Here is a 24,006-nt window from a genome sequence, read left to right as displayed (position 1 = left end):
ATTGGGAACAGTGAGTGTGGTAATATGTTGTTCTTGTATTCACTTTTCAGCTTTAACTTAGACCCTGAACCTGCAATGAGCTCTGCTTGGGTGTGTCGTCATGTCCACAGAAGTTAGTAACGCCACTTAATGCATGACCGGAAGGCACTCAAATACTATGGTGATGAGCGTGGCACAACAACCTTTATAGAATAAAACAGAATAGAACACGCAGAGCCTCTGACTTAAGTAAGGCTCTTGTGGGCACAGGGGTCCTCCCATTTCGGGCTCAGTGCAGGATCAGAGCCTAAGCATTCATCGTGTAACCTTTCTTTACATGTCTTCAGTCTTTATTCGTGGAGCAACAAAGAAGCTTCTAGCATGCCAAAAGCTAACCTTATGTTACACACAGTTGCTAGTATGGAGCTTGAGCTAAGCCTTAAGTTCCATGTTTATTTTCAATTCATACTCATTTATGTGTGTCAGCCCTGATTCACCATTGTTTTGCGCCACGTGGGGTCATTTACCTCAGTACACAGTGGGTGCAAAGTGGGTGTAAAATGCTGCCAGATTGGAATGGGCACATTTTACACCCAGTCAGCTCTGGTGTAAACAACTATACAAATTTCACAGCAATGGAGACCCAGGCCCCACATGAATGTAGGGGACCAGATCCTGCTCCTATTTATTTAAAAGTGTTCATCTTTGTCACTGAGTTTAATAGGTGCAGGAGCAGGCCCAGGATCTACAAGTACAAGAGATTTAAAGCAAAATTTAGTCTTAACGACTATGCAATATTAAGTTTATACAAGTAGCTGGTTGATATTTTTCCAACTAATTGGTATGCTGGCTGAAAATGCTGTTTTATCAAAACTGAGACTTTCCTTGGGAATGCATTAATTTCATCAACATTTCATATAGAAAAAAATGAAATGAAGCAGTTGAATAACGGCAAAACATTCTGTTTCAAACTTATTAGAACAGAACATCTTGATTTTTAATTTCAAAATGATTTTTCATTTCAATATTTTATATTCTATTATAAATGGCAATAGAATAGAAAATTTTTAAAAAGTCAAAACCGGAATGAAACACTTTCATTTTATTTAAACAAAATATTTTGATTGACCAGAAATTAATTTTCTTTTTTGAAAATTTAATTAATCAGGAAATTATAATTATGTTTCCATTCCAAATCAGAAGAATAACAAAATCTGAAATCATGGAATTTTCTCTAGTTGCACGGGTACAACAGAAAGTGCAGGTTAATAATTTTGGATTTGCTTCCTGGTCTGGGGATTTACCTCTATTATTTCTATTAATACTGGAGATAATTACATGCAAACATTGCCAGATTTTGTGTGGTGAGAATAAATGCTGCAGATGAAAGAGAAAAGTTTCATTTTATTAGGAATTGGATCCTGTCTTTTTCAGCTGCTTAATAATGGACTTTTCACCACACAAAATGTGAGAACGAGCATGTATCTAAAGTAAACTTAAATGCTTTCAGAATCTATCTATCTATCTAAGACCTTGAATCACTAACAAAAACACACACTAGCCTTTAAATTGCAATTAAATGAATTGAAACGGCATTTCTGTTGTTTGTTTATTTCACCTGCCAGGGTGATTTCAGGGTTCTAGCTGTTTTGCAAGAAGTAACCACAGCACAAATAGTTCCAGTGCAGGAGGGAGCCACATACATTCTGCACATTCCTTTAAGGGTCTTGATCCTAGGAAGTGCTACAAATTCATCTGAGGCAGAAATTTGCCTTTTCCACACAGCTATAATCACAAAGTCCCTATTGGTTATTAATACAGACCCTTAAATACAGGCTCTTACTGTAACATAGCAACGTACTGGATTTGTTCAAGAGAAGTAAAATGGTCATGCCAGCTTTTTTCCCCATGTAGTATTTAGGGGGACCAGACAGCAAATGTCAAAAATCGAGATGGGGGGTGGGGGGTAATAGGACCCTATATAAGAAAAAGACTCAAAAATCGGGGCTGTCCCTATAAAATCAGGACATCTGGTCACCCTAGTAGTATTGCTTTTAAAAGCAAGAAGAAGTAAAACATTTTTATAGGGAACCCACAGTGTCACTGCTGTGCTATTAATTTGTACAGGTTCCAGAGTGAGGGTCTAGGTGTCACAAAGCAAGGTCTATTTAAAGGCAACAGAAGTTTGTTACAGGGAGTAAAGGTTGTGGCCACAAAACAGTATCCTTTCATCCTCTTCCTCTTCCTGAATGCACGAGTTTAATTCCCTAAAGTGAAAAGTGTGCAAGCCATGACAGGCAATCTAGGTCCCTCCCACATACTTCTTATAAATGTTAGGGTTACAATAAAACAAACTACAACTATTAGGAAACTGGGATTGTGCAGTGTCTCTACTTGGAGCTGGGGTGTGATTCCCAGCTCAAGTAGACATACCTGTACTAGCTCTCAGTGAGCTAGCGTACTAAAAATAGTAGTGTAGCCGTGGCAGCATGGGCAACAGCAAGTAGTGGCATGGGCTAGCTGCCATGAGTACGTACTCATGGGGTCTGGATGGGTTTATGCTCAGGTGGCTTGCCTGTGCCACTGCAGCTATGCTACTATTTTTAGTAGGTTAGCTTGATGAGAGCTAGCATAAGTATGTCTCTGTGAGCTGAGCCTCACAGACTCACATGTAGAAGTGACCTGGGAAATGCAGTGCTAAGGTGGTACTCTCACACAGGACAATCCATACAACCTTAACTCTGCCCTCTTTGGGACGCCAGCAGAAGTTTGCTTTTGGGAGTGGGGGTATTTATCTTTTCTGACCTGAGTAAAGGGCAGAAAAATAATATTAGGACACACCCTAATGTACAGATAGCTTCTTTAGTTGTGACCGCACAAATAGAAACCAGGAAAGGCAGCTCAATGTGTCCTGTTGTTTCTGTCCGTCAGCAGCTAGTAGTCTCAGGATCAATGGCACCACACAGAGCATGCTGAGAGTCTTGTTGAACTGTGTGAATAAAAGTACTGAATAGGAGCTGTGTTGGGCACAGAGAAAATGGCAGTTTTTATAGGGGGAAGTAAAGTACCGTGATGTTTTCCCAGTTCCTCTTGGTTCTCTGCAGGGGCAGAGATAGGGGTGTGTAGTTGCCTTGGGTGCCAAGTGTCACCTTATCTGCACAGATGCAAATATCACCCATATTGCAGCCCTGTCAGAGCTGGGAAAATAAGAAATGTAGATGATATTGTACCTGCAGGGAAACAAAACTACTAATATATAACTGACAGGTGAATAGGATTTGTGTGCAGCTGGATTGTGCAGTAATAAGAGTAATATCAGTACTTTTGAAAATTATGTTTTGACCATGATTCATTGTAGTTTGCTTGGTCAGTAATTCTCTGGAAACATAACCAATATGGGTGTGTTATGAGTAGGCTAGGAAGCCACAGATTTTTGTTTGGTAAATGTCAATAAACATTGATTTCACCGGATACACACAAACCAAAGAAAAAAAATATTTCCATTGGTAATAATCAAAATTTACCAACAGGCAAAGTAAGAAAAATGCTGCTTGAGAACTTATTAGAGGTTGGTTTAAGGATCTTTACTTTGTATATTTTGACAGCTGATACTGGCAGCTGTGTTGTAATGGTTATAAAGCTTTAACTTTTTGAATCTCAACGTCTACTGTTATTAAATAATTATTGTCTGCCCCTCCCTGTTGTGTTACCCCCCCTAATTTCCCACAACTCTGAAAATTTAAATAGATAAAAATAAAAATAAATGTTTAAACCCCATAACTTTGTGCAACTGTGAAAGTTTAAATTGATACAAATAAAAATGATTAAAAATAAACATTGATATTAGCCATCAAAATTACAAAACCAACCCCTAAACTCAAATTCTGCCAAGCTTTGCTGTGAGGAAATAAAATGGGCTTGAAACCAATGTGGATTCTAGCAGAGGACATTCAGGGGCACAAAGCCCACACAGAAGGGGTTGCAGAGGAGCACTATTCCCACAAAACCCACTATGCTGAGGGTCCCAGAGCTAGCCAGAATAGCTTTAAAAGTGTGTGGTGCTGGCCAGAGTGGAAATGTACTGAGGGAGCCTGGAGCTGTACTGATTAAACACATCCCATGGGTAGCCTCAGTCATGAATTAAACCCTGTCCAATTACTTTAGAGAGGATATGGGTGACCACAGAGTTCTTTAGTCTGCCAGAATAGTACCAGCAGCATGGACGATGTACTCCGAGTACACATTTGATTGCAGACAACTCAGAATTATTTCTCCCAGCTGCCCATGATCCATTTTCATTACGTTAAAGGGTCTCACTGTCACCTTTAATCGTCTCAACACGTGTGTAATACAGGACACAAAGGGACAAATGTTTAAATGCGAGAGCAGGGGTCGGCAACCTTTCAGAAGTGGTGTGCCGAGTCTTCATTTATTCACTCTAATTTAAGGTTTCACGTGCCAGTAATACATTTTAACGTTTTTAGAAGGTCTCTTTCTATGTCTATAATATATAATTAAACTATTGTTGTATGTAAAGTAAATAAGGTTTCTAAAACATTTAAGAAGCTTCATTTAAAATTAAATTAAAATGCAGAGCCCCCCAGACCGGTGGCCAGGACCCGGGCAGTGTGAGTGCCACTGAAAATCAGCTCGGGTGCCGCCTTTGGCACGCGTACCATAGGTTGCCTACCCCTGTGCTAGATCGCTATAAAAACCAGCAGCAACATTTCCTAAGCAATTCTGTTGTGTAGCTTCTTGATAACTATCCAATGACAGCTGCATGCCTTTTTGTCCTAGGTTTCAGGAGAAAATGCTCCAATGGATAGCCTCCAGAAATTTATTCCAGTCACTTTTATCCTATTTGCCTCACTAACAGGTAGGACACTGCTAATTCATTAAATGACTCATAATGAAGACCATTTATAAACTGATTTTAAAGCACCGTAAATATCTATTACAGGCAGTATCAAATGTATGTTTCACAGTAATGCTTAATAGTGAATGAATTTATTAAATATTCTTAGAAGGGATTGCTTTACCTTTCAAGCCTGAAAATACATCATGAATTTGGCTGGACCACAGTATGAAGGTGTTAGAAAGGGTTACAGTGGGGAGGAGGGGAGAGGGAGAAGGCATAGAGGAGTCAGGGAAGCAGATGCAAGGAAGATCGTGGCAGAGGGAAGGCCTTAGTTCCTCTAAAAGCAAAGTGTTCCCCATCCATGCCCTCTCCAGAGGTTGAGGGAACTCAGCTCCTCATAGAGTCCCCCTCCTTCTGCCTCTGCACTGCCTGGGGAAATGACACATCAGGCAGCAGAATTTCAGTCGGGAGCAACAGGGGGAGCTGTACCTGTCTGGGGAATTTATGAGGCTTCAGGTCTTTCCACCAGCAGGCGAAACAGCACCAATAGCTGAGAGGAGAAGAATAGTCCAAGCTGGGAATCTCCTAGCTACCTCTACTGCATTTTTTTCTACAGGACGATATGTCTCCCTGCTGGTTCTCCCTAGGGGACTGGAAGGGAAAGAGGCAGACCTTGCTACTTCAAACTCTCCCTCCCCTCCAGGAAAAATGAGAAACCCTTCCCCTCTCCTTGACTGAATTAAGGAGAAAAAGAATGGCCCTGTCAGGTCTCTCTGCCCTCCGAGCTTTCCATAGTGGGGTGTTTGTTGGTGGGGAGAGGATAAGGCACACACAGGTTGTTCCCACAGCACCACATTTACATGCTCACACTCACTTTGTTTGGCACCTGTTTGGGGACATAGACACCTTTGACGCACATTTATTCCCTTATCACCCCTATGTCCTGTCTCTCACACAATCACTACGATGTCATTTCACCACATGTCACCCTCTATGATGACATAAAGCCACCAGAATTGTGGAGCACCTCCCTCCCACTTTGATCTGCTTTAACCTCTGGTTACCTTACTCAGTTATCTCATAGAGACTTGAGCTTCCACAGCAGCACAGCCAGCTAGGAGTGCTGACCTAGCATGACCAGGCTTACAAAGTGAAAACCAAGGACAGCTACACAGCAGGAAGGAAGAAGGGGAGAAAATAAGGTACTTTCCCTTGCTAGGTGACCAGTTGATAAAATACAAAGACTAGCCCCACCTTACCAAAATGCCTTCCCTCTGCCAGGATCTTCCTCCCATCTGCTTCTTTGACTCCTCTACTTTTACCCCCATAGCCTCAGTGCTCCTAACTCCTGGGCCCCAGACATTCCCACTCCTTCCTACTGCCCTTGCTCGCTCACTCATCCTGACAGGTCCGGGTCCAGAACAGGTGAGGCTGAAGCTCCTCCTCACTTGTCATCATCACACACAGCTTCCAGCCTGGGCCAGCAGAGTAACATGCTCCTTTTCCTCTCTCAGCTCCCTCTCTCCCTCTCTCTTCTTTCAACCCCATCTCAAGCAGCCACATCCAATCAGCTGGCTCCAGCTCTTGTTCCCCTTTCCTTTCCTCATCATTCAATAAATACGTTCTGCCCCGATAAAGCAATGAATCCCCCACAAGACGATAATCCTGCAAACTAACTAATGCTGCCCTCCTTCCCCAAATCAATTTATGCTGCCCCACTACCTGTCTGCAGGCCTCTGTGCTATGGGTGGCCCATCTCTGCTCCTCTCCTGGATTTGTAGAACCCCTCAGCCCCCAGCCAATCCTCCTTTTGCATCTGGTCCTTTTACTTCTGTTTCTCCCGCCTCTATTCTGAAAGTAGCAGTGGGCAGAGCCTGCTCTTCTCCCTCTCCTCTGAAACAAGCCATGTCTCCATCTACTCAGTTTCTCATTTTGCTTCCTATCCTGAAAAAGCAATAGTAGTGCCTGAGCCACCCCTCTCAGATCCCTGCCTCCCTTCTCTCACCTCCACACAAGAAAGGGCACTAGGAATGCTCCCTGTGTCCACCTCCTGTTCTCGTTGGGATGGAGGAGGTGACCTGATGTCTCAATGTTCTAGTGAAGGTGGAACAAATCTGCAGTGCTAACAGGATGATGGAACTATCCCTTCTGTCAAGGTTCCTTCCCCACGCTGAACTCCAGGGTACGGATCTGGGGCCCTGCATGAAAGACCCCCTAAGCTTATTCTTACCAGCTTAGGTTAAAAACTTCCTCAAGGTACAAAGTTTGCCTTGTCCTTGAACCCTATGCTGCCACCACCAAGCATGCTAAACAAAGAACAGGGAAAGAACCCACCTGGAGACGTCTTCCCCCCCCCAAACACCCCCCCCAAGCCCTACACCCCCTTTTCTGGGGAAGGCTTGATAAAAATCCTCACCAATTTGCATAGGTGAACACAGACCCAAACCCTTGGATCTTAAGAACAATGAAAAAGCAATCAGGCTCTTAAAAGAAGAATTTTAATTAAAGAAAAAGTAAAAGAATCACCTCTGTAAAATCAGGATGGAAAATACCTTACAGGGTAATCAGATTCAAAACAGAGAGAATCCCTCTAGGCAAAACCTTAAGTTACAAAAAGACACAAAAAACAGCAATATACATTCCATTCAGCACAGCTATTTTACCAGCCATTAAACAAAAGAAAATCTAACGCATATCTAGCTAGACTACTTACTAACTTAACAGAAGTTCTGAGGAGTTCTGAAGAGCATTCCTGATCTGTTCCCGGCAAAAGCATCACACAGACAGACAGACCCTTTGTTTCCCCGCCCCCTCCAGCTTTGAAAGTATCTTGTCTCCTCATTGGTCATTTTGGTCAGGTGCCAGCGAGGTTATCTTAGCTTCTTAACCCTTTACTGGTGAAAGGGTTTTGCCTCTGGCCAGGAGGGATTTTATAGTTCTGTATACAGAAAGGTGGTTACCCTTCACTTTATATTTATGACACCCCCCCCAAATCACAGATAGGGTGAAACACTGGCTGTGATTTCTTCCTGGAGCTCTAGGAGAAAACAGAGTTAATAAGACACATGCACCTTTAAATATACTACCAAGTGTATAAAGACTAACAATATTTTCTACATCTCAAGGATGATTTTAACCAGCTGATTCTGGGAAACTTTCATGGGAGAGTGCATCAGCCACTTTGTTAGAAGCTCCTGAGATGTGTTGTATGTCAAAATCAAAATCTTGGAGAGCTAAACTCCACTGAATAAGTTTTTTGTTATTTCTTGGGGCGGTATGAAGCCACTGTAGGGCAGCATGGTCGGTTTGCAGGTGGAAATGCCATCCCCAAACGTATGGGCGTAGCTTTTCCAGAGCATAGACAATGGCGTAACAATCTTTTTCACTGACTGACCAGTTGCTTTCCCTCTCAGACAGCTTCTTGCTGAGAAACACTACGGGATGGAATTCTTGATCCTGTCCTTCCTGCATTAAAACTGCTCCCACACCACGCTTGGATGCATCTGTGGTTGCTAGGAACGGTTTGTCAAAGTCTGGGTCCCTTAACACAGGGTCAGACATGAGTGTCACTTTAAGCTGGTTAAAGGCCTTCTGACACTCTTCTGTCCACTGAATGTCATTTGGCTGTTTCTTTTTGGTTAGGTCTGTCAGTGGGGTGGGGATTTGTCTATATTGCAGTAGAAATCGCCTGTAATATCCGGCCAAGCCTAAGAAGGATTGGACCTGTTTCTTTGACTTTGGGACAGGCCACTTTTGGATAACATCCACTTTGGCCTGTAGGGGGTTGATAGTTCCTTGACCCACCTGGTGTCCAAGGTAAGTCACTCTGTTTAGGCCTATTTGACACTTCTTAGCCTGAACAGTTAGTCCTGCCTCCTTTATGCGCTTGAAGACTTTTTGTAGATGTTCCAGGTGTTCTTCCCAGGAATCCAAAAATATGGCCACATCGTCAAGGTAGGTGACTGCATAGTCTCCCAGTCCTGCTAGGAGACCATCTACAAGTCTTTAGAAGGTGGCGGGTGCATTCCACAGCCTGAAAGGGAGCACATTAAATTCATACAGCCTGACATGTGTGGTGAAGGCTGACCTTTCCTTGGCGGATTCATCTAGTGGTACCTGCCAGTACTCCCTGGTTAAGTCCAAGGTAGAGATGAACTGGGCCCATCCCAGTTTCTCCAATAGTTCATCTGTGCGTGGCATTGGATAGTTGTCTGGGCGAGTTACAGCATTTAGCTTATGGTAGTCCACGCAAAAACGTATTTCCCCATCTGGTTTGGGAACTAGAACCACTGGAGATGTCCATGCACTGCCAGAGGGGCAGATTACACCCATCTGTAGCATATCTTGGATCTCCCGCTCTATAGCAGTTTTAGTTTGAGGAGACACCTGGTAAGGTTGGACTTTAATTGGGCGAGCATTACCTGTGTCAATGGAGTGGTATGCCCGTTCAGTCAGTCCTGGGGTGGCTGAGAACGTCAGCGCTTAGCTAGTGCACAGCTCCTTGATCTGCTGTCGCTGCATACGCCCAAGGGTCATGGAGAGGTTTACCTCTTCTCTGCGACCATCACTTTTCCCTTCATAGTAGACACCTTCAGGCCACTCAGCGTCATCTCCTCCCTGGGCTGTAAACTGTCAAACCTTTAATTCTCTGGAATAAAAGGGCTTTAGAGAATTAATATGGTACACCTTAGGCTTTTGGTTTGAAGTGGGGAATGCTATGAGATAATTAACAGCTCCCAGGCGCTCTTGGACCGTGAATGGCCCTTCCCACCATGCTTCCATTTTATGGGCCTGGAGCACCTTTAAGACTATGACCTGGTCCCCTACTTTGAAGGAACGCTCTCTGGCATGTTTATCATACCAGACTTTCTGCTCTTTTTGAGCATCCTGTAAGTTTTCTTTAGCAAGAGCTAAAGAGGTTCGGAGGGTGTTTTGTATATTGGTTACAAAGTCCAGAATGTTAGTTCCTGGAGAAGGTGTAAATCCCTCCCATTGCTGCTTCATCAACTGTAATGGCCCCTTAACCTCTCAGCCATATACAAGTTCAAATGGTGAAAACCCTAAACTGGGATGTGGTACAGCTCTGTAGGCAAAGAGCAACTGCTGCAACACTAGGTCCCAATCACTGGAGTGCTCATTTATGAATTTACGTATCATTGCCCTCAAAGTTCCATTAAACTTCTCCACCATGCCATTTGTTTGATGGTGGTAAGAGGCGGCAACCAAGTGATTTACCCCATGAGCTTCCCAAAGGCTTTCCATAGTTCCTGCCAGGAAATTAGTACCTGCATCTGTGAGGATGTCGGAGGGCCAACCTACCCTGGCAAAAATGTCTGTTAGTGCCTGGCACACACTTTTAGCCCTGGTGTTGCTTAGAGCTACTGCTTCTGGCCATCGGGTGGCAAAATCCATGAAAGTCAGTATGTACTGCTTTCCTCTGGGTGTCTTTTTCAGAAAAGGACCCAGAATATCCACAGCTACTCGCTGAAATGGAACCTCAATGATGGGGTGGGTGGAGAGGGACTTTGACCTGGTCTTGGGGTTTCCCCACTCTTTGGCATACCTCACAAGACTGGACATAGGTAGAAACATCCTTGCCCATTCCCTCCCAGTGGAATGACCCCCCCAAATGGTCTTTGGTCCTGTTCACCCCAGCATGGCCACTAGGATGATCATGGGCTAAGCTTTACCCAGTACTTAGTTGGAACTACCAACTGTCTCTGAGGATGCCCGTGTTCCTGGTGTCCACCAGAAAGAGTTTCCTTGTATAAAAGTCCTCTTTCTACAACAAACCTGGATCGATTAGAAGAGCTGAGAGGTGGTGGGTTGCTCCATGCCGCCGTCCAAGCTCTTTGGAGGCTTTCATCTGCTTCCTGTTTGGTCTGGAACTGTTCCCTTGAGGCTGGAGACATCAGTTCCTCATTGGATTGTGGATCTGGGCTTGGTCCCTCTGGAAGTGATGTAGGGGATAGGGCTGTTTCCGTTGACTGTGAACCGCTTTCCACTGGTGCCACTTTCTACTACGTTGGGGTTTAGGCTCTGGCTGAGCCTCTTGTGTAGGGTTATCTGCTGCTGCCAGTGCAGGTTCGGTGGGGCCCTCTGGTGTTGGGGTTGTAAGTACTGGATTCAGTGCTGGCAGTGGTTCTGGTGCTGGTTGTTCCGCCAGTTCCGGTTCTGGGACTGGCTCTGTCTGGGTCTCTGGGACTGGATCCACTACTGCCATTGCAGACGTTGGCATGGGGTCCGTTTCCATCACCTCTGACCGGGTCCTGGTAGAAGTTTCCGGAACAGAGCTAGGCGTGACAGCTTGCTTAGCCTGGCTACGGGTGACCATTCCCACCCTCTTGGCTAGCTTCATATGATTGGCCATGTCTTCCCCCAACGGCATGGGGATGGGATAATCATCATAGACTGCAAAAGACCACGTTCCTGACCAGCCCTTGTACTGGACCGGCAACTTGGCTGTAAGCAAATTGAAAGAGTTGGACTTGAAGGGTTGAATTGTCACTTGGATCTCTGGGTCAATTAAAATTGGGGTCCACTAAGGAAGCATGGATAGCTGACACTTGTGCTCCGGTGTCCCTCCATGCGGTGACCTTCTTCCTGCCCACACTCACAGTTTCCCTCTGCTCCGAGGGTATCTGGAAGGCATCTGGGCCTGAGGACCTCTGCTGTGATTCCAGTGCAATGAACTGTAATCTGTTGGGGTTCTTGGGGCAGTTGGCCTTTACATGCCCCAACTTGTTACATTTAAAACATCGTCCATCATCACTGGGGAGAGGTGGGTTGCTGGAGAATGGTGTGGCAGGACAATAAGGTGTCTGGAGTGTTCCTTGGTGTGTAGTTGGGGCCTTGGGCTGTCCCCGGTAGTAGGGTGAGGTCAGAGATTGTCCCTTCTGGTCTCCGCTCCAACTGCGACTGGGATTGTTCCTCTCTTCTCCCTCCACCCGTTTTGTTCCGGGTTGCCCCTTCTGATATTCGCCCCAACTGCTACTAGTTCTTTTCTTTTCTGCCACCTCCACCCATTTGGCTCCAATTTCCCCCACCTCGATTACAGTTGTGGGCTTTCCATCTAGGATGTATTTTTCTATTTCCTCAGGACCACCCTCTAAGAACTGCTCCATTTGCATTAGGAAGGGCAATTCTTCTGGAGATTTAACGTTTGCTCCTGACATCCAGGCATCCCAATGTTTCACAATGTGGTAGGCATGTCGGGTAAATGGCACATCTGGTTTCCACCTTAGGGCTCTGAACCTCCAACGGGGATGCTTGGGTGTTAGCCCCATTCTGACTCTCGCCTTGGTTTTAAACAGTTCATACTTGTTCATGTGTTCCTTAGGCATTTCAGCCGCCACCTCTGCTAAGGGTCCACTGAGCTGCGGCCTCAGCTTTACCATGTACTGGTCTGTAGAGATGCTGTACACAAGGCAGGCCCTTTCAAAGTTTTCTAAGAAGGCCTTGGTATCATCGCCTGCCTTGTAGGTGGAGAACTTTCTGGGACGTGAAGCGGTACCTGGAGAAGGATTGCTAGTGTTTGTTGGTATATTCTGCTGAGCCTTTGCCTTCTCCATCTCCAGTGCATGCTTCCATTCTTTTTCCTTTACCTCCATAGCTCTCCTGTGGGCAGCCTCCATTTCATTTTCCTTTGCCTCCATTTCTCTCCTGTGGGCAGCCTCTTTGGCTTTTTCTGTCTTGGGTTCTGTCATCTTAGCCGATCTGTTTTTAACTAACTTTACACCAGAGAGTTAAAAAAACAAACAAACCTGGCTTGTAAAATTTAGTTGTGCTGTAACCTGATACCTATGTTCTGTGACAGGTATTCTCAGCCTACAGAAAAATCCTCTACATGCTCTTAGCTAAAAAAAACCCCACCTCTTCAGGTCTGTGAAAAACTTGTGAAGTTCCCTGCAGGAGGTTAACTATCCTGCCTTTAGGTAGAGAAGACTCCAGCTCACAAAAGGAAGATCCCTTTATTATGCTTGCTGCTGTCTCCTTTTATAAAACCCTTTTAAAATCCTGCTGTGCTTCTGGTTCAAAATGATCTAAAAAAAAATCTCAAAATGATCCCACTTCTCTGCCACCATGTCAAGGTTCCTTCCCCACTCTGAACTCGAGGGTACAGGTCTGGGGACCTGCATGAAAGACCCCCTAAGCTTATTCTTACCAGCTTAGGTTAAAAACTTCCTCAAGGTACAAAGTTTGCCTTGTCCTTGAACCCTATGCTGCCACCACCAAGCATGCTAAACAAACAACAGGGAAAGAGCCCACTTGGAGACGTCTTCCCCCACCCCAAAACACCCCCCCCAAGCCCTACACTCCCTTTCCTGGGGAAGGCTTGATAAAAATCCTCACCAATTTGCATAGGTGAACACAGACCCAAACCCTTGGATCTTAAGAACAATGAAAAAGCAATCAGGTTCTTAAAAGAAGAATTTTAATTAAAGAAAAAGTAAAAGAATCACCTCTGTAAAATCAGGATGGTAAGTACCTTACAGGGTAATCAGATTCAAAACAGAGAGAATCCCTCTAGGCAAAACTTAAGTTACAAAAAGACACAAAAAACAGCAATATACATTCCATTCAGCACAGCTATTTTACCAGCCATTAAACAAAAGAAAATCTAACACATTTCTAGCTAGATTACTTACTAACTTAACAGAAGTTCTGAAGAGCATTCCTGATCTGTTCCCCGCAAAAGTATCACACAGACAGACAGACCCTTTGTTTCCCCCACCCCTCCAGCTTTGAAAGTATCTTGTCTCCTCATTGGTCATTTTGGTCAGGTGCAAGCGAGGTTATCTTAGCTTCTTAACCCTTTACTGGTGAAAGGGTTTTGCCTCTGGCCAGGAGGGATTTTGTAGTTCTGTATACAGAAAGGTGGTTACCCTTCCCTTTGTATTTATGACACCTTCAAACTGGGACAATTTTAGTAAAGCAGGACTTCTGGTGACCCTAGCTGAGTCAGTCATTTACAAAGGCCTGTAACTGGGCATCATCCCATGAAACTAGTGATGCTGACCCAGTGACATCAGAAAAATATGTTCCTTCACATCAGCCCAGCAGGTAACAGGTGTTTAATCAACAGCTGCATAGCAACCTGCCTTGAAATCATTCCGGAAAGCTAGAGATGAGTCAGTAATGTCAAGTGGCATAGCCCTTGACACCAGCATAGCAAGCTAGAGATGTTGAGCCAGAGGCCTCAAGCCTGGAAATCCTAACCAGTTACAAGGGATGAATTAGTGAGCTCACAAAGGTCTGTATCTTGGCATCCTCCCAGCAAGCTGAGCCGGTGACATCACAGAGACCTGTCTCATACCAGCCAACCAGCAACTAGCGGGGCTGTGCCAGTGAGGCCACAAAGGTCTATGCTTTCACATCAGTCCCAGAAAGCAAGAGTTGCTGAGCAGGAGATAAATTAAGGAGGAGAGTGTGAGTATGTGTGTGTGTGTGTGTGTGAGAGAGAGAGAATGCATGTACAGGGGATGTGTATAGCTCTCCCTCCTCTGCTAAAAAGAGGGAGCATTCCCCTTTCTTTCCATCTCTTACCTCTTATATGGCTGATGAAAGGAAGACTCAGCATGTGGGAGAATCTGCAGTGGGAGATAAAAAGAAAAAGGATGTGGCACTGTGGGAATGCTTTAAAAATACCATAACAGAACTAGAAAAAACAATTAATGAGGAGGGCTTGGGAGTAAACACATTTTCCCCATCCCATCGCTTGCTGTAATGTGTCCTGATGTGTCATTTATCAAGGAGAAGGAGTGTAGTCGGTGGTGGAGGGAGCAGAAGGAGAAATGGGCACTTTCTTCTCAATCCTTTCCAGATGCCAAAACACCTGTTTGAAAATCTGATCCCCCTCTGTGAGAGGAAGAGCAAGTGAGGACAGGAAAATGGTAGTAGGAAGGGATGGGTTTTGGACAAATGTCTCATTAACTTGTGCACCATTTGCCACTTGCACTGAGTAACTGTAAACAAGTGTAAGCAGAGTCAGAATGAGCTCTACCCTGACATTTGGTGGTGAGCTGTGGAAAAGGACTTCAGGGGCTGATCTCATTTGCAGGGGCACTCTCGTTTGCATGGGCACACCCACCCTGCCTAGCATGATGGACTGCTTGCCCAAATGGTAACTTTAGCTGCTGTGGGATCCCCAGTCTCTCTGTTTGTGGGGCAGGAGTAATAAAGGGTTGTTATCCTGGTTATGTGAATGAATCAAGGACAGTAGAACTATACTTGGCATTTTATGACAAAGGGACTCACCCTCAACTAAGTAGCACTCGCTAGGTAAGGGACATGGGTTCTAACTGCCAGGGACTTGAGAGGGTATGGGGATTGGGAGGCCCCCTTCTTAGGGCTCTAAACACTACTTTGACCCATCCTCTCTCCAGGGTGTAGTAACAGAGCAAATTTTGGCTCCATTAAGAGTCTTGTTACATACTGCAGAGCTGAAGTCACTGACACCTAGGTCTAAGCATTAGACCTACTTTGGTGGTGCACCAGCACTGGGGCTTCCCTGTTACCAGCTAAAAATCACTAAAGAGCTGAAATTGCTGAGAGCTGTGTTAAGGGGGGGCTGAAGACAAGTTGGTGAGTGGACGGCTGGAGTGGCTAGCTGGGTGGCTGGCAGAGAGGAGTGGACAGCAGGACAGCTAGCGGAGAGGAGTGGAGTGGAGCGGATAGCAGGGTAGCTGACGGAGAGGCATGGCTGGTGGTGAAGGCTGCAGCAGAACCCCATGGAGAGGTGTGCCACTTGGGCATTGACCTGAGCAGCAGAGCATGTAAGATGCCCCCCCATACCTCCCTCCACTTCCACCCAGGCTGGGAGGTAAACTCTGCAGATGAACACTGTGGGGTTGCACTGACCAAGGACAGAAACTGTGTGTGTGTGGGTGGGTGGGGGTGACTATTGGGTTGCTGGATTTAAGACTCTGAAGGGAAAAGGACACTGCCAAACTTACTTGGGGGTGGGTCTTTTGCCCATGGTTGGTGTTATGAATCCTGTTTGTGGTATTTCCCCAACATAATGCCGTATTGTTTCCCTCCTTTATTAAAAGGCTTTTGCTACACTCAGACTCTGTGCTTGCTAGAGGGGAAGTATTGCCTCTTGGGGGGTGGTATGTAATTGTCCCACGTCACTGGGTGGGGGCTTGAGCTGGTTTTGCATTGTGTTATTGAAATGGAACCCCTAGATACTGAACCCTGCCCTTGTTGCTGCCAACTCTGACGGGCAGAAGGGTTACACAAGAAAAGCATTTATTTCTGCAGGAACCAGAAGACCTGTTACAGTAAGTTAGTGTGACAGAGTGGGGAATAACCATTCATAGAGCAATTGACGCGCACCATGAATGCCTTTGGATTGCCTTTGGAAAAGGTTAGATGGCTGAAACACCAGGTACAGAACTGTACCCTTAGGCTTAGGTGAAATATTCTTGTTATGAACTTTCATCAGATTGATCCTTTAGTAAACATTTACTGATATGCCCAAGGCAATGTGAAGCTTTACTAATCCACACCTTATCGTGCAAAAGCAAATGAACAATATGATTTCATGGTGTATTGTGCATGGTTTAGAGTTTTCTCCAGTGGAGAGTAATAAAGTGGCGCTAATTGTCAGCGCAAGAATTTCCATCAGGTGTATGGGAGAAGTTAGGTGCTGAACTTGTGTTAATAAGAACTGAACATATAACTCCCTGAAAAATGCAATGAGAATTTAGTTTGAGGTCTCAGTTTTTCTCAATGAACGTGTAAGGTATTTTTCAGACAGTAAGGTGATGAAATTGGTATTGAAGTGTATTTGTTGAATTAGGGAACACTGCACATTAGAGAGGAATGCTAATCCTGTGGTTTAAGCACTAGTCTTAGACTCAGAAGAGCTGCACTCGCTTCCTAGTTCTTCCACAGTTCTCCTTTTCTATTTAGGTTGCAGAGTTCATGGCAGGGCTGTCTCTTATGATGTTTCTACATTGCCTGGCACAATGGGAGCTCATATTGATTTAGGCCTATGTCCTCCTGTAAGATAAAGAATGAAAGTTAAAAAAAACCAAAGAGATGAAGTTTCTCTTTGAAACAACGGGTAAATGCCTGAAAATGTTTTGGCAGAAGATACAGGAGAAGGCATTTCACTGTCTAACCAGTCCTTAGACTCGGAGCCCAGGTGTAGGAAAATGATTCCCCTATGCAACACAATGTGGGTTGGCAGGCAGTGGTACCATCTACACTAGGGGTGGGCAAACTTTTTGGCCCAAGGACCACATCTGGGTATGGAAATTGTACGATGGGCCACGAATGCTCATGAAATTGGGGGTTGGGGTGTGGGAGAGGGTGAAGGCTTTGGCTGGGGTGCGGGTTCTGGGGTGGGGCTGGGGATGAGGGGTGTGGAGGGTGGGAGGGAGATCAGGGCTGGGGCAGGGGGTTGGGGCGCCGGAGGGGTAAGGGATACAAGCTCCAGGCGGCGCTTACCTCAAGCAGCTCCCAGAAGCAGTGGCATGTCCTCTCTCCAGCTCCTATGCGGAGGTGCAACCAGGCAACTCTGTGTGCTGCCCCGCCCGCAGGCGCTGCCCCTGCAGCTCCCATTGGCTGTGGTTGCTGGCCAATGGGAGCTGCAGGGGAAATGTGTGGCGCCCCTTGACTTCCCCTAGGTGTAGGAGGCAAAGGGGGGACATACTGCTGCTGCTTCCGGGAGTTGCACAGAGCCCAGGCATGTGTGGAATGGGGCAAGCCCCTGACTCCGCTCCCTGGCTGGAGCTAGAGGGCTGGATTAAAATGTCTGAAGGACCAGATGCGGCCCCCAGGCTGTAGTTTGCCCACCCCTGATCTACGTTCTGTTTTGGGATTTTCTGTCAAGGAAGGGCAGCTTTAAGTTATTGTGGGGATAGGTTAAATCAACACTTCCCACAGTGGATGTGACCACATCTCCTCTCTGAGTAGCACTGGATACTTTCTGAGCTGTGCTGGTGTCTTATGGGCTCCCAGGGAAGGGGCGGTTGTGACCTACCTTGCCACTTTCACTTTTGCGGCATTCCCCGCCTTAGTGGACTTTCCACCCAGTAGGGACCTGAACCAGGTTGTCTGGGTTAGAATGGGAAGCATTCTATTGACTTCAATAGGCACTGAATCAGGCCTTGTGTGCGTAAGGCAGCATAGATCCTGGGCTTTGTCTGGCTCATGGACTGTTAAAATGTAATTGTGTTAGTTAGAAGGAGGAATAAATCATGCTTCCTTCTTCTTACTACCCTGCTTGGCTGCGTAAGACAAGGGCACAATTTTGCCCTAGACTAGAGAATTGAGAATTTTTAGTCTATGATACAGTGGCACTCATAAACATGATCTCATAGCCATAGATGATGTACAGAAACCCATGGCAATTTATTCACAGGGATGGTAAACCGTTAACTTCTTTGATAACACAAAATGTTTACGGAATGAAGACTGATTTTATGACTCTTCCGAGACAGCAAAAAGACAGTGTAGATAAATGAGAAAGCTGGAGCACTGGAGAGACGTAGAGGAAAGGTAGGCTGTGCATGCTGAAGCTAAGCAACTACTGTCGAATCTAAGAAGTGTGATGGCCTGGGGAACAGTATGAGTGCATTTATTTCCATTCTATTTTTTTAAATTTCCAAAACGTAATACATTTGTAAGTGATGCACAAAATACTGTATAAGAAGATTACAAAACCACACACAAAACCCATAGTTCCCCATGCTTATCCTCCAGCATTTTTAATGGCATGGATCTGTATTGACTGGTTTAACTCAGTCTCCTGGAATGGTTTATAAAATGCACACTTTCAGATGCTTTTATTTTTGAAGGATCAGCCTTTTTGTTATTAAACTAGCTCTCCACAGAAATGTTCCAGGTTGGTCATTGAGAAAGGCAGGTACAGTCGAAATGTCTGAGAGTAGGACTTGGCACCAAGAACGCCTGAGTTCTAATGCCAATTCTGGCACCAGCTCTTTCTTTGACCTTGGATAAGTCACTTAGAGCTAGAGACACAAAAGGATTTAGACATCTAACTCCAGGAAAGCAGACCTAGTTGTAAATCTCAGGCAGAGGGAGGCAACTTCCTCTAGCCCAGATTTTGGCACCTAAATTCCGTTGGGGGTGGGGCTTAGGACTCACCTCTCTCCTTGGCATTTACTATTGGTTGCATAGGTGCCAACTCTGTGTGTGCTCCAGCTCCCCACTCAACTCCCAGTGCCTCCTACCCGCCTGCTGCCCCGCTGATCAATGCCTTCCGCTCTCTCCCACTGCCTTCCGTCCGCTGTGATCAGCTGTTTTGTGGCATGCTGGTGGCTCTGGGAGAGAGGTGGAGGAGTGGGACTGGTGCACATTGGGGAAGGGGGTGAAACTGGGCAGGAAAGAGGCAGGTTGGGGGTGGGGGCTTGGGGGAAGGGATGGGGTGAGGGCGGGGCCTGGGGCGGACCAGGGGCTGGAAAAGGCGGGATGGGTGTGGGGGCTGGGGGAAGGAGTCAGGTGGGGGGGGTTGAACCGCACCCCCGAGCCCAGAGGAAGCCACTGACTGTGATTGGTTGCCTTAGGTGGCTCCCTGTTCAGCTTTCTGGCTTTTGTGGATCCCATTCTTAGGCACCTAACTGTTGCCATACATTGAATAGGGAGCCTACGTGCCTAACTTGGGGCTGAGGCTTCCACTGGGTGGCAGGACATTGTAACAGTGGGCATGGCAGTGTGTAAGTCCCTTTGTAGATCTAGCCTGTAACCCAGAGGTGGGCAAATTTTTTGGCCCGAGGGCCACATCAGGTTACAAAACTATACGGAGGGCTGGGGAGCGAAGGCTGTGCCTCCCCAAACAGCCTGGCCCCCACCCCCTATCCGTCCCCTCCCACTTCCTGCCTCCTGACTGTCCCCCTCAGAATCTCCGACCCATCCAAGCCCCCCTGCTCCTTGTCCCCGACCGCTCCCTCCCAGGACTCCCCTCCCCTAACCGCCCCCCCCCGGGACCCCACCCCCTATCCAACCACCCATTCTCCCTGTCCCCTGATTGCCCCAACCTCTATCTACACCGCTGCCCCCTGACAGGCCCCCCCCGGACTCCAATGCCCTCCAACATCCAACCCCCCTCCCCCGTTCCCCATCCCCTGTCTGCCCCCCTACAGAACCTTCGCCCCATCCAATCGCCCCCTGCTCCCTGTCCCCTGACTGCTCCCCAGGACCCTCCGCTCCCTGCCCCCTTACCATGCCGGAGCCAGGCATGCTGCCCGCGCTGCCCGGCAGGAGTGGCGGGCCAGAGTGCCGGCAGCGCAGTGCGCTGAGGCTGCGTGGGAGGGGGAGTGGGAACAGTGGGGGAGGGACCGGGGGCTAGCCTCCCCGGCCGGGAGCTCAGCAGCAAGGCAGGACGGTCCCGCGGGCTGGATGTGGCCCGCGGGCCGTAGTTTGCCCACCTCTGCTGTAACCTCTGCATTACTTTCGCAGTCAGTAATCTGAGTATGATTAGGTTTACTTTCTACTTCCCTAGGGTTATGAAGATTGCTTAGCTAAATTTGTAAATTATTTCCAAGATGGAAATAGCACAAAGACAAAACCTGCTATAGCTGCTAAATATTATGGTAGATTTATTATATCGATCCCAGTGTGAGGTAAATTAAGATTGATTATTTTAGGATCCAAAAGAATAAAAAGTCATATCAGTTCTGTGAAATATTTCATGCCCATGTACGTGCACAATGGACATTCAAAAATCATATATATTAGATTAGTATTCAACGCTCCATTGCTCCAGCACATATAATTGACTTGGATCTCTACTTTTGCCATTCTGAACGGAATCCAGTGAGTTCTAAAATGTACTTTTTGTTGTATAAGCCCCAGCTGTAGGAGAGAGTTGACGAGCTGAAGTTTCTGTTAAATCTGAATGAACCTGTAATTGTCCAGTACTTAAGCCAGAGGCACTGTAACCTAGGAATGTGCTGAATAAAGCTGTGCTGAGTTTGGATCCATGGGGTACTATTCTGTAAACTATTTCTCCAGTTTATCCAACAAGCCAATTTTCCAGGTGCCCTTTCCAAATTTTAATGCCCCTCCCCCCCCACCATCCTGCTACTGCTGCTATAGCAAAGGGGTAAGAGCACTGGCTAAGAAATACATTATGTGTGTACAGGGATCTATTTGCATTAATGGGAATTGTGTTGCTAAATCTCTGCGCACTGTGTTGAAAACCTGTTAGGGTTTTTTGGGCTGTTATATAACCCAGGATTCAGGAAAAATCAGATTTCTGTAGTGAATTCTAAAAATGGTTGTGTACAGTTTGAACCTCATGATGGCTATTAAAGTCAGTTGCAATCAATCATCTAAAGTTCACAGAAAGCCTTGAAAATTTAACCCTCAGAATTCAATATATCAAAATTGTGTAGTCCCAAGGGACAGAGAGGAAAAAACGGGTAAAGACGTTTCATATTTCAAAGGCTAACTAATAAGCAGGCTAGTTCTGTCACATATGTCTGTGAGGTCACAATCCACAGGAAAACCCCTTGGTCAGAATGTTTGGTGGCTCCGGGAATTGTTAAGGGTACAGAGTCTTTTTCACCTAAGTCAGTGGTTCACATCTGGCAATGGTCAGCAATGACCAGAATTCATGATAATCTGATGGCTGTTGCTGTAAATGGAGCATGTAAAACTGGTTAGTGGTCTCAGTCTGTTTCCTAGCCACTGTACTGACGTCACAAAAGCCACTGCTGTTTTAGTGATGTCATCAGCAGTTGTAGGCTAGGATCCCCTCAGTTTAGGAATTGGCAGGTAGAAAGAGGAAGAACTGTCTTTCACATATTTTGTTTTAACAACTGTTAATAAAACATGTTAAGTGTTTACATATAATTGTGTTTCAGGACTTGAAACAATTGTACATTTTAAAGCACTCCAGTTCACCTTTAAGATAATGATGCATGCTAAGGATAACTGCAACTCTACAAGGAAAAATGGGCTATTTCTGTTGAAAGGAGAGTGCTTTACGATATATTTTATGATTTTGATAACTAACATTAGAAGTGAAGTTTGTGTTTAATTGGCTATTCTGTCGCTCATATACAGAGATATTTAGGAGACTGCAATGCTGTAGAAAGGCACAATGTTTTTAATGGAAACCTGTGAAGGCAGCAAGTCTCTATAACAGGCTTCCATGAATGTAAAAGCAAATCTGTCTGCACAGAATCTTTTATTCCCATGACTACTTCTACTGACCTCCTCCTGGAGGATTGAAGGAAAAGTGTATTTTCCCCCCTAAGGAAATAACAGTTTAAGAATCTGAGGTATAATGTAACTTTTCAAACGATAAATAAGTTAAATTTAACTGAAATCTTGTGCATAGGCACATTTGAACATGTATTTAATTTCCCACCCATTAGTCTTCATAACTGAAAGTTCTCCTCCAACAAAAGCCTTAACTCTGCTCTATAGTGACACCATGAAAGGAAAAAAAAAATCTAATGTGTCTTTACAAATCAGTTTAATCTCATCTGGGATGACAAACACTTAAAATGACTCAGCCATAATCACATTGTTTTTCCATGTTGTCACTGCAGAGCGGAGTTCAGGTTGCTGGGTGCCCTAACTATGCATTCCCGTATGGTAACTTGTTTAGGTTTCTTTTAAGTTTAACTCTAATTGTGTATTTCCTGGGTTTATAACACTTGGTTTGGGGATAATACAATAACCTTGCAATGTATTTGACCTTAACACTACTGATATAAAATCAACCTTCCTCATCCTTAACTCCATTTTAACATAGATTTTTTTACTGGGAATTCTTAATGATAATAAAAGGAGTACTTGTGGCACCTTAGAGACTAACCAATTTATTTTGAGCATAAGCTTTTGTGAGCTACAGCTCACTTCATCGGGTGCATTCAGTGGAAAATACAGTGAGAAGATTATACACCTGTATATAGATTTATATACAGTGAGGAATATAAATCTCCTCACTGTATTTTCCACTGAATGCATCTGATGAAGTGAGCTGTAGCTCACGAAAGCTTATGCTCAAATAAATTGGTTAGTCTCTAAGGTGCCATAAGTACTCCTTTTCTTTTTGTGAATACAGACTAACACGGCTGCTACTCTGAAACCTGTCTTAATGATAGTGGGGATTTTAAGCTTTCGCCAAAAGCATCTGGTAAAACTCATCATTAGAGATGTGTTGCCAGATTAGAGGACTCAGTGGTCTTTTCTGATGTGTTCTTCAGATATCAAATACACAAAATATTCACATGACAAAGTGCTGTTACTCAGAGCCAAGTATTTTTGTTTTGTAGTCTTATCTTGCTGAATATGCAAGGTACGCCAAAGGCACCTCATTGACATTGGTGCTGGTATATTTACAATTCTTGTTTTTTTCTTTCCAGGTTTTGGCTTTGGTTATTCTATTGTTAATGGCCCTGCTAATGCAACCGTCCTAGCCGGTTCAGAGGCCCGGTTTAACTGTACTGTGTCACAAGGATGGAAAGTTATCATCTGGCTTTTAAACGGGAATGCTGTTCTCACGACAACTTCCCTTGGAGGGGCTGTTGTAACAATGAATCGCTTCACTCAGCAAAATTATACCAGCGGTGAGACTTTTACCTCAGAGCTGATCATCCACAACGTCCAGCTGGACGATTCTGGTCAAATAGAATGCAGCCTCCAACTTAGTAGCCCCAACAGCTATGCCTTTCTTTCTGTGCAAGGTCTGTATGCCTTTTCATTTTTGTCACAGAGTTTTTATTAATTTGTACTTAACAGAAATCCAATGTCACAATGCCAAAATTACCAGACTGTATGTGTACCAACTTTCAGTGAATGCCCAAAGCCTGCTATGTTTCTCATCTGGAAAGCTGGATCAGTAATTTCATGTACAGATTGGCATTCCAAGGTAGACTGAGGCTGCCACTGCAAAAGACTTCAGTTGTGCTCACTTTTTTCTGTAGCAGCTCTTACTCTGTTCTGGGTTGTGTGAAAGTGCCAGAAGCCTGTATCAGTGCTGCCAGCCATCAGTCAAAAACAATCTCTTTTCGCCAGAGTCTTTATGGATTTTTTTTCTCATTTTTGTACATAACACTTCTTTTGTATTTAATGGAGAGTTCCTTCCTACTGTCTGACCTAGGAATAGCCAGCCTCCACCCAGTTTGTGTTGGGGTTTAACGTAGTGCAAAAATTTAGCCTCTGAGTCACAAGGTGATATCATG

The 24,006-nt window shown here is 45.2% G+C and overlaps 1 protein-coding gene across 1 annotated transcript in view; it reads left to right on the top strand.

Moving 5' to 3' along the window:
- Positions 1-24,006, top strand: part of IGSF5 (immunoglobulin superfamily member 5) — a 93,519-nt gene that overhangs the window by 42,881 nt on the left and 26,632 nt on the right. Inside the window, exons 2-3 of the mRNA XM_077807242.1 lie at positions 4,777-4,855; positions 23,188-23,508. Coding sequence (XP_077663368.1) covers positions 4,777-4,855; positions 23,188-23,508 — 400 coding nt within the window. The remainder of the gene's footprint in view (positions 1-4,776; positions 4,856-23,187; positions 23,509-24,006) is intronic.

Source organism: Eretmochelys imbricata, chromosome 1, assembly GCF_965152235.1.
Source record: "Eretmochelys imbricata isolate rEreImb1 chromosome 1, rEreImb1.hap1, whole genome shotgun sequence".
In the NCBI taxonomy this organism is placed as follows: Eukaryota; Metazoa; Chordata; order Testudines; family Cheloniidae; genus Eretmochelys; species Eretmochelys imbricata.
Note: the sequence above shows the minus strand (reverse complement) of the source record. Positions and strands in the feature narration are given on the sequence as shown.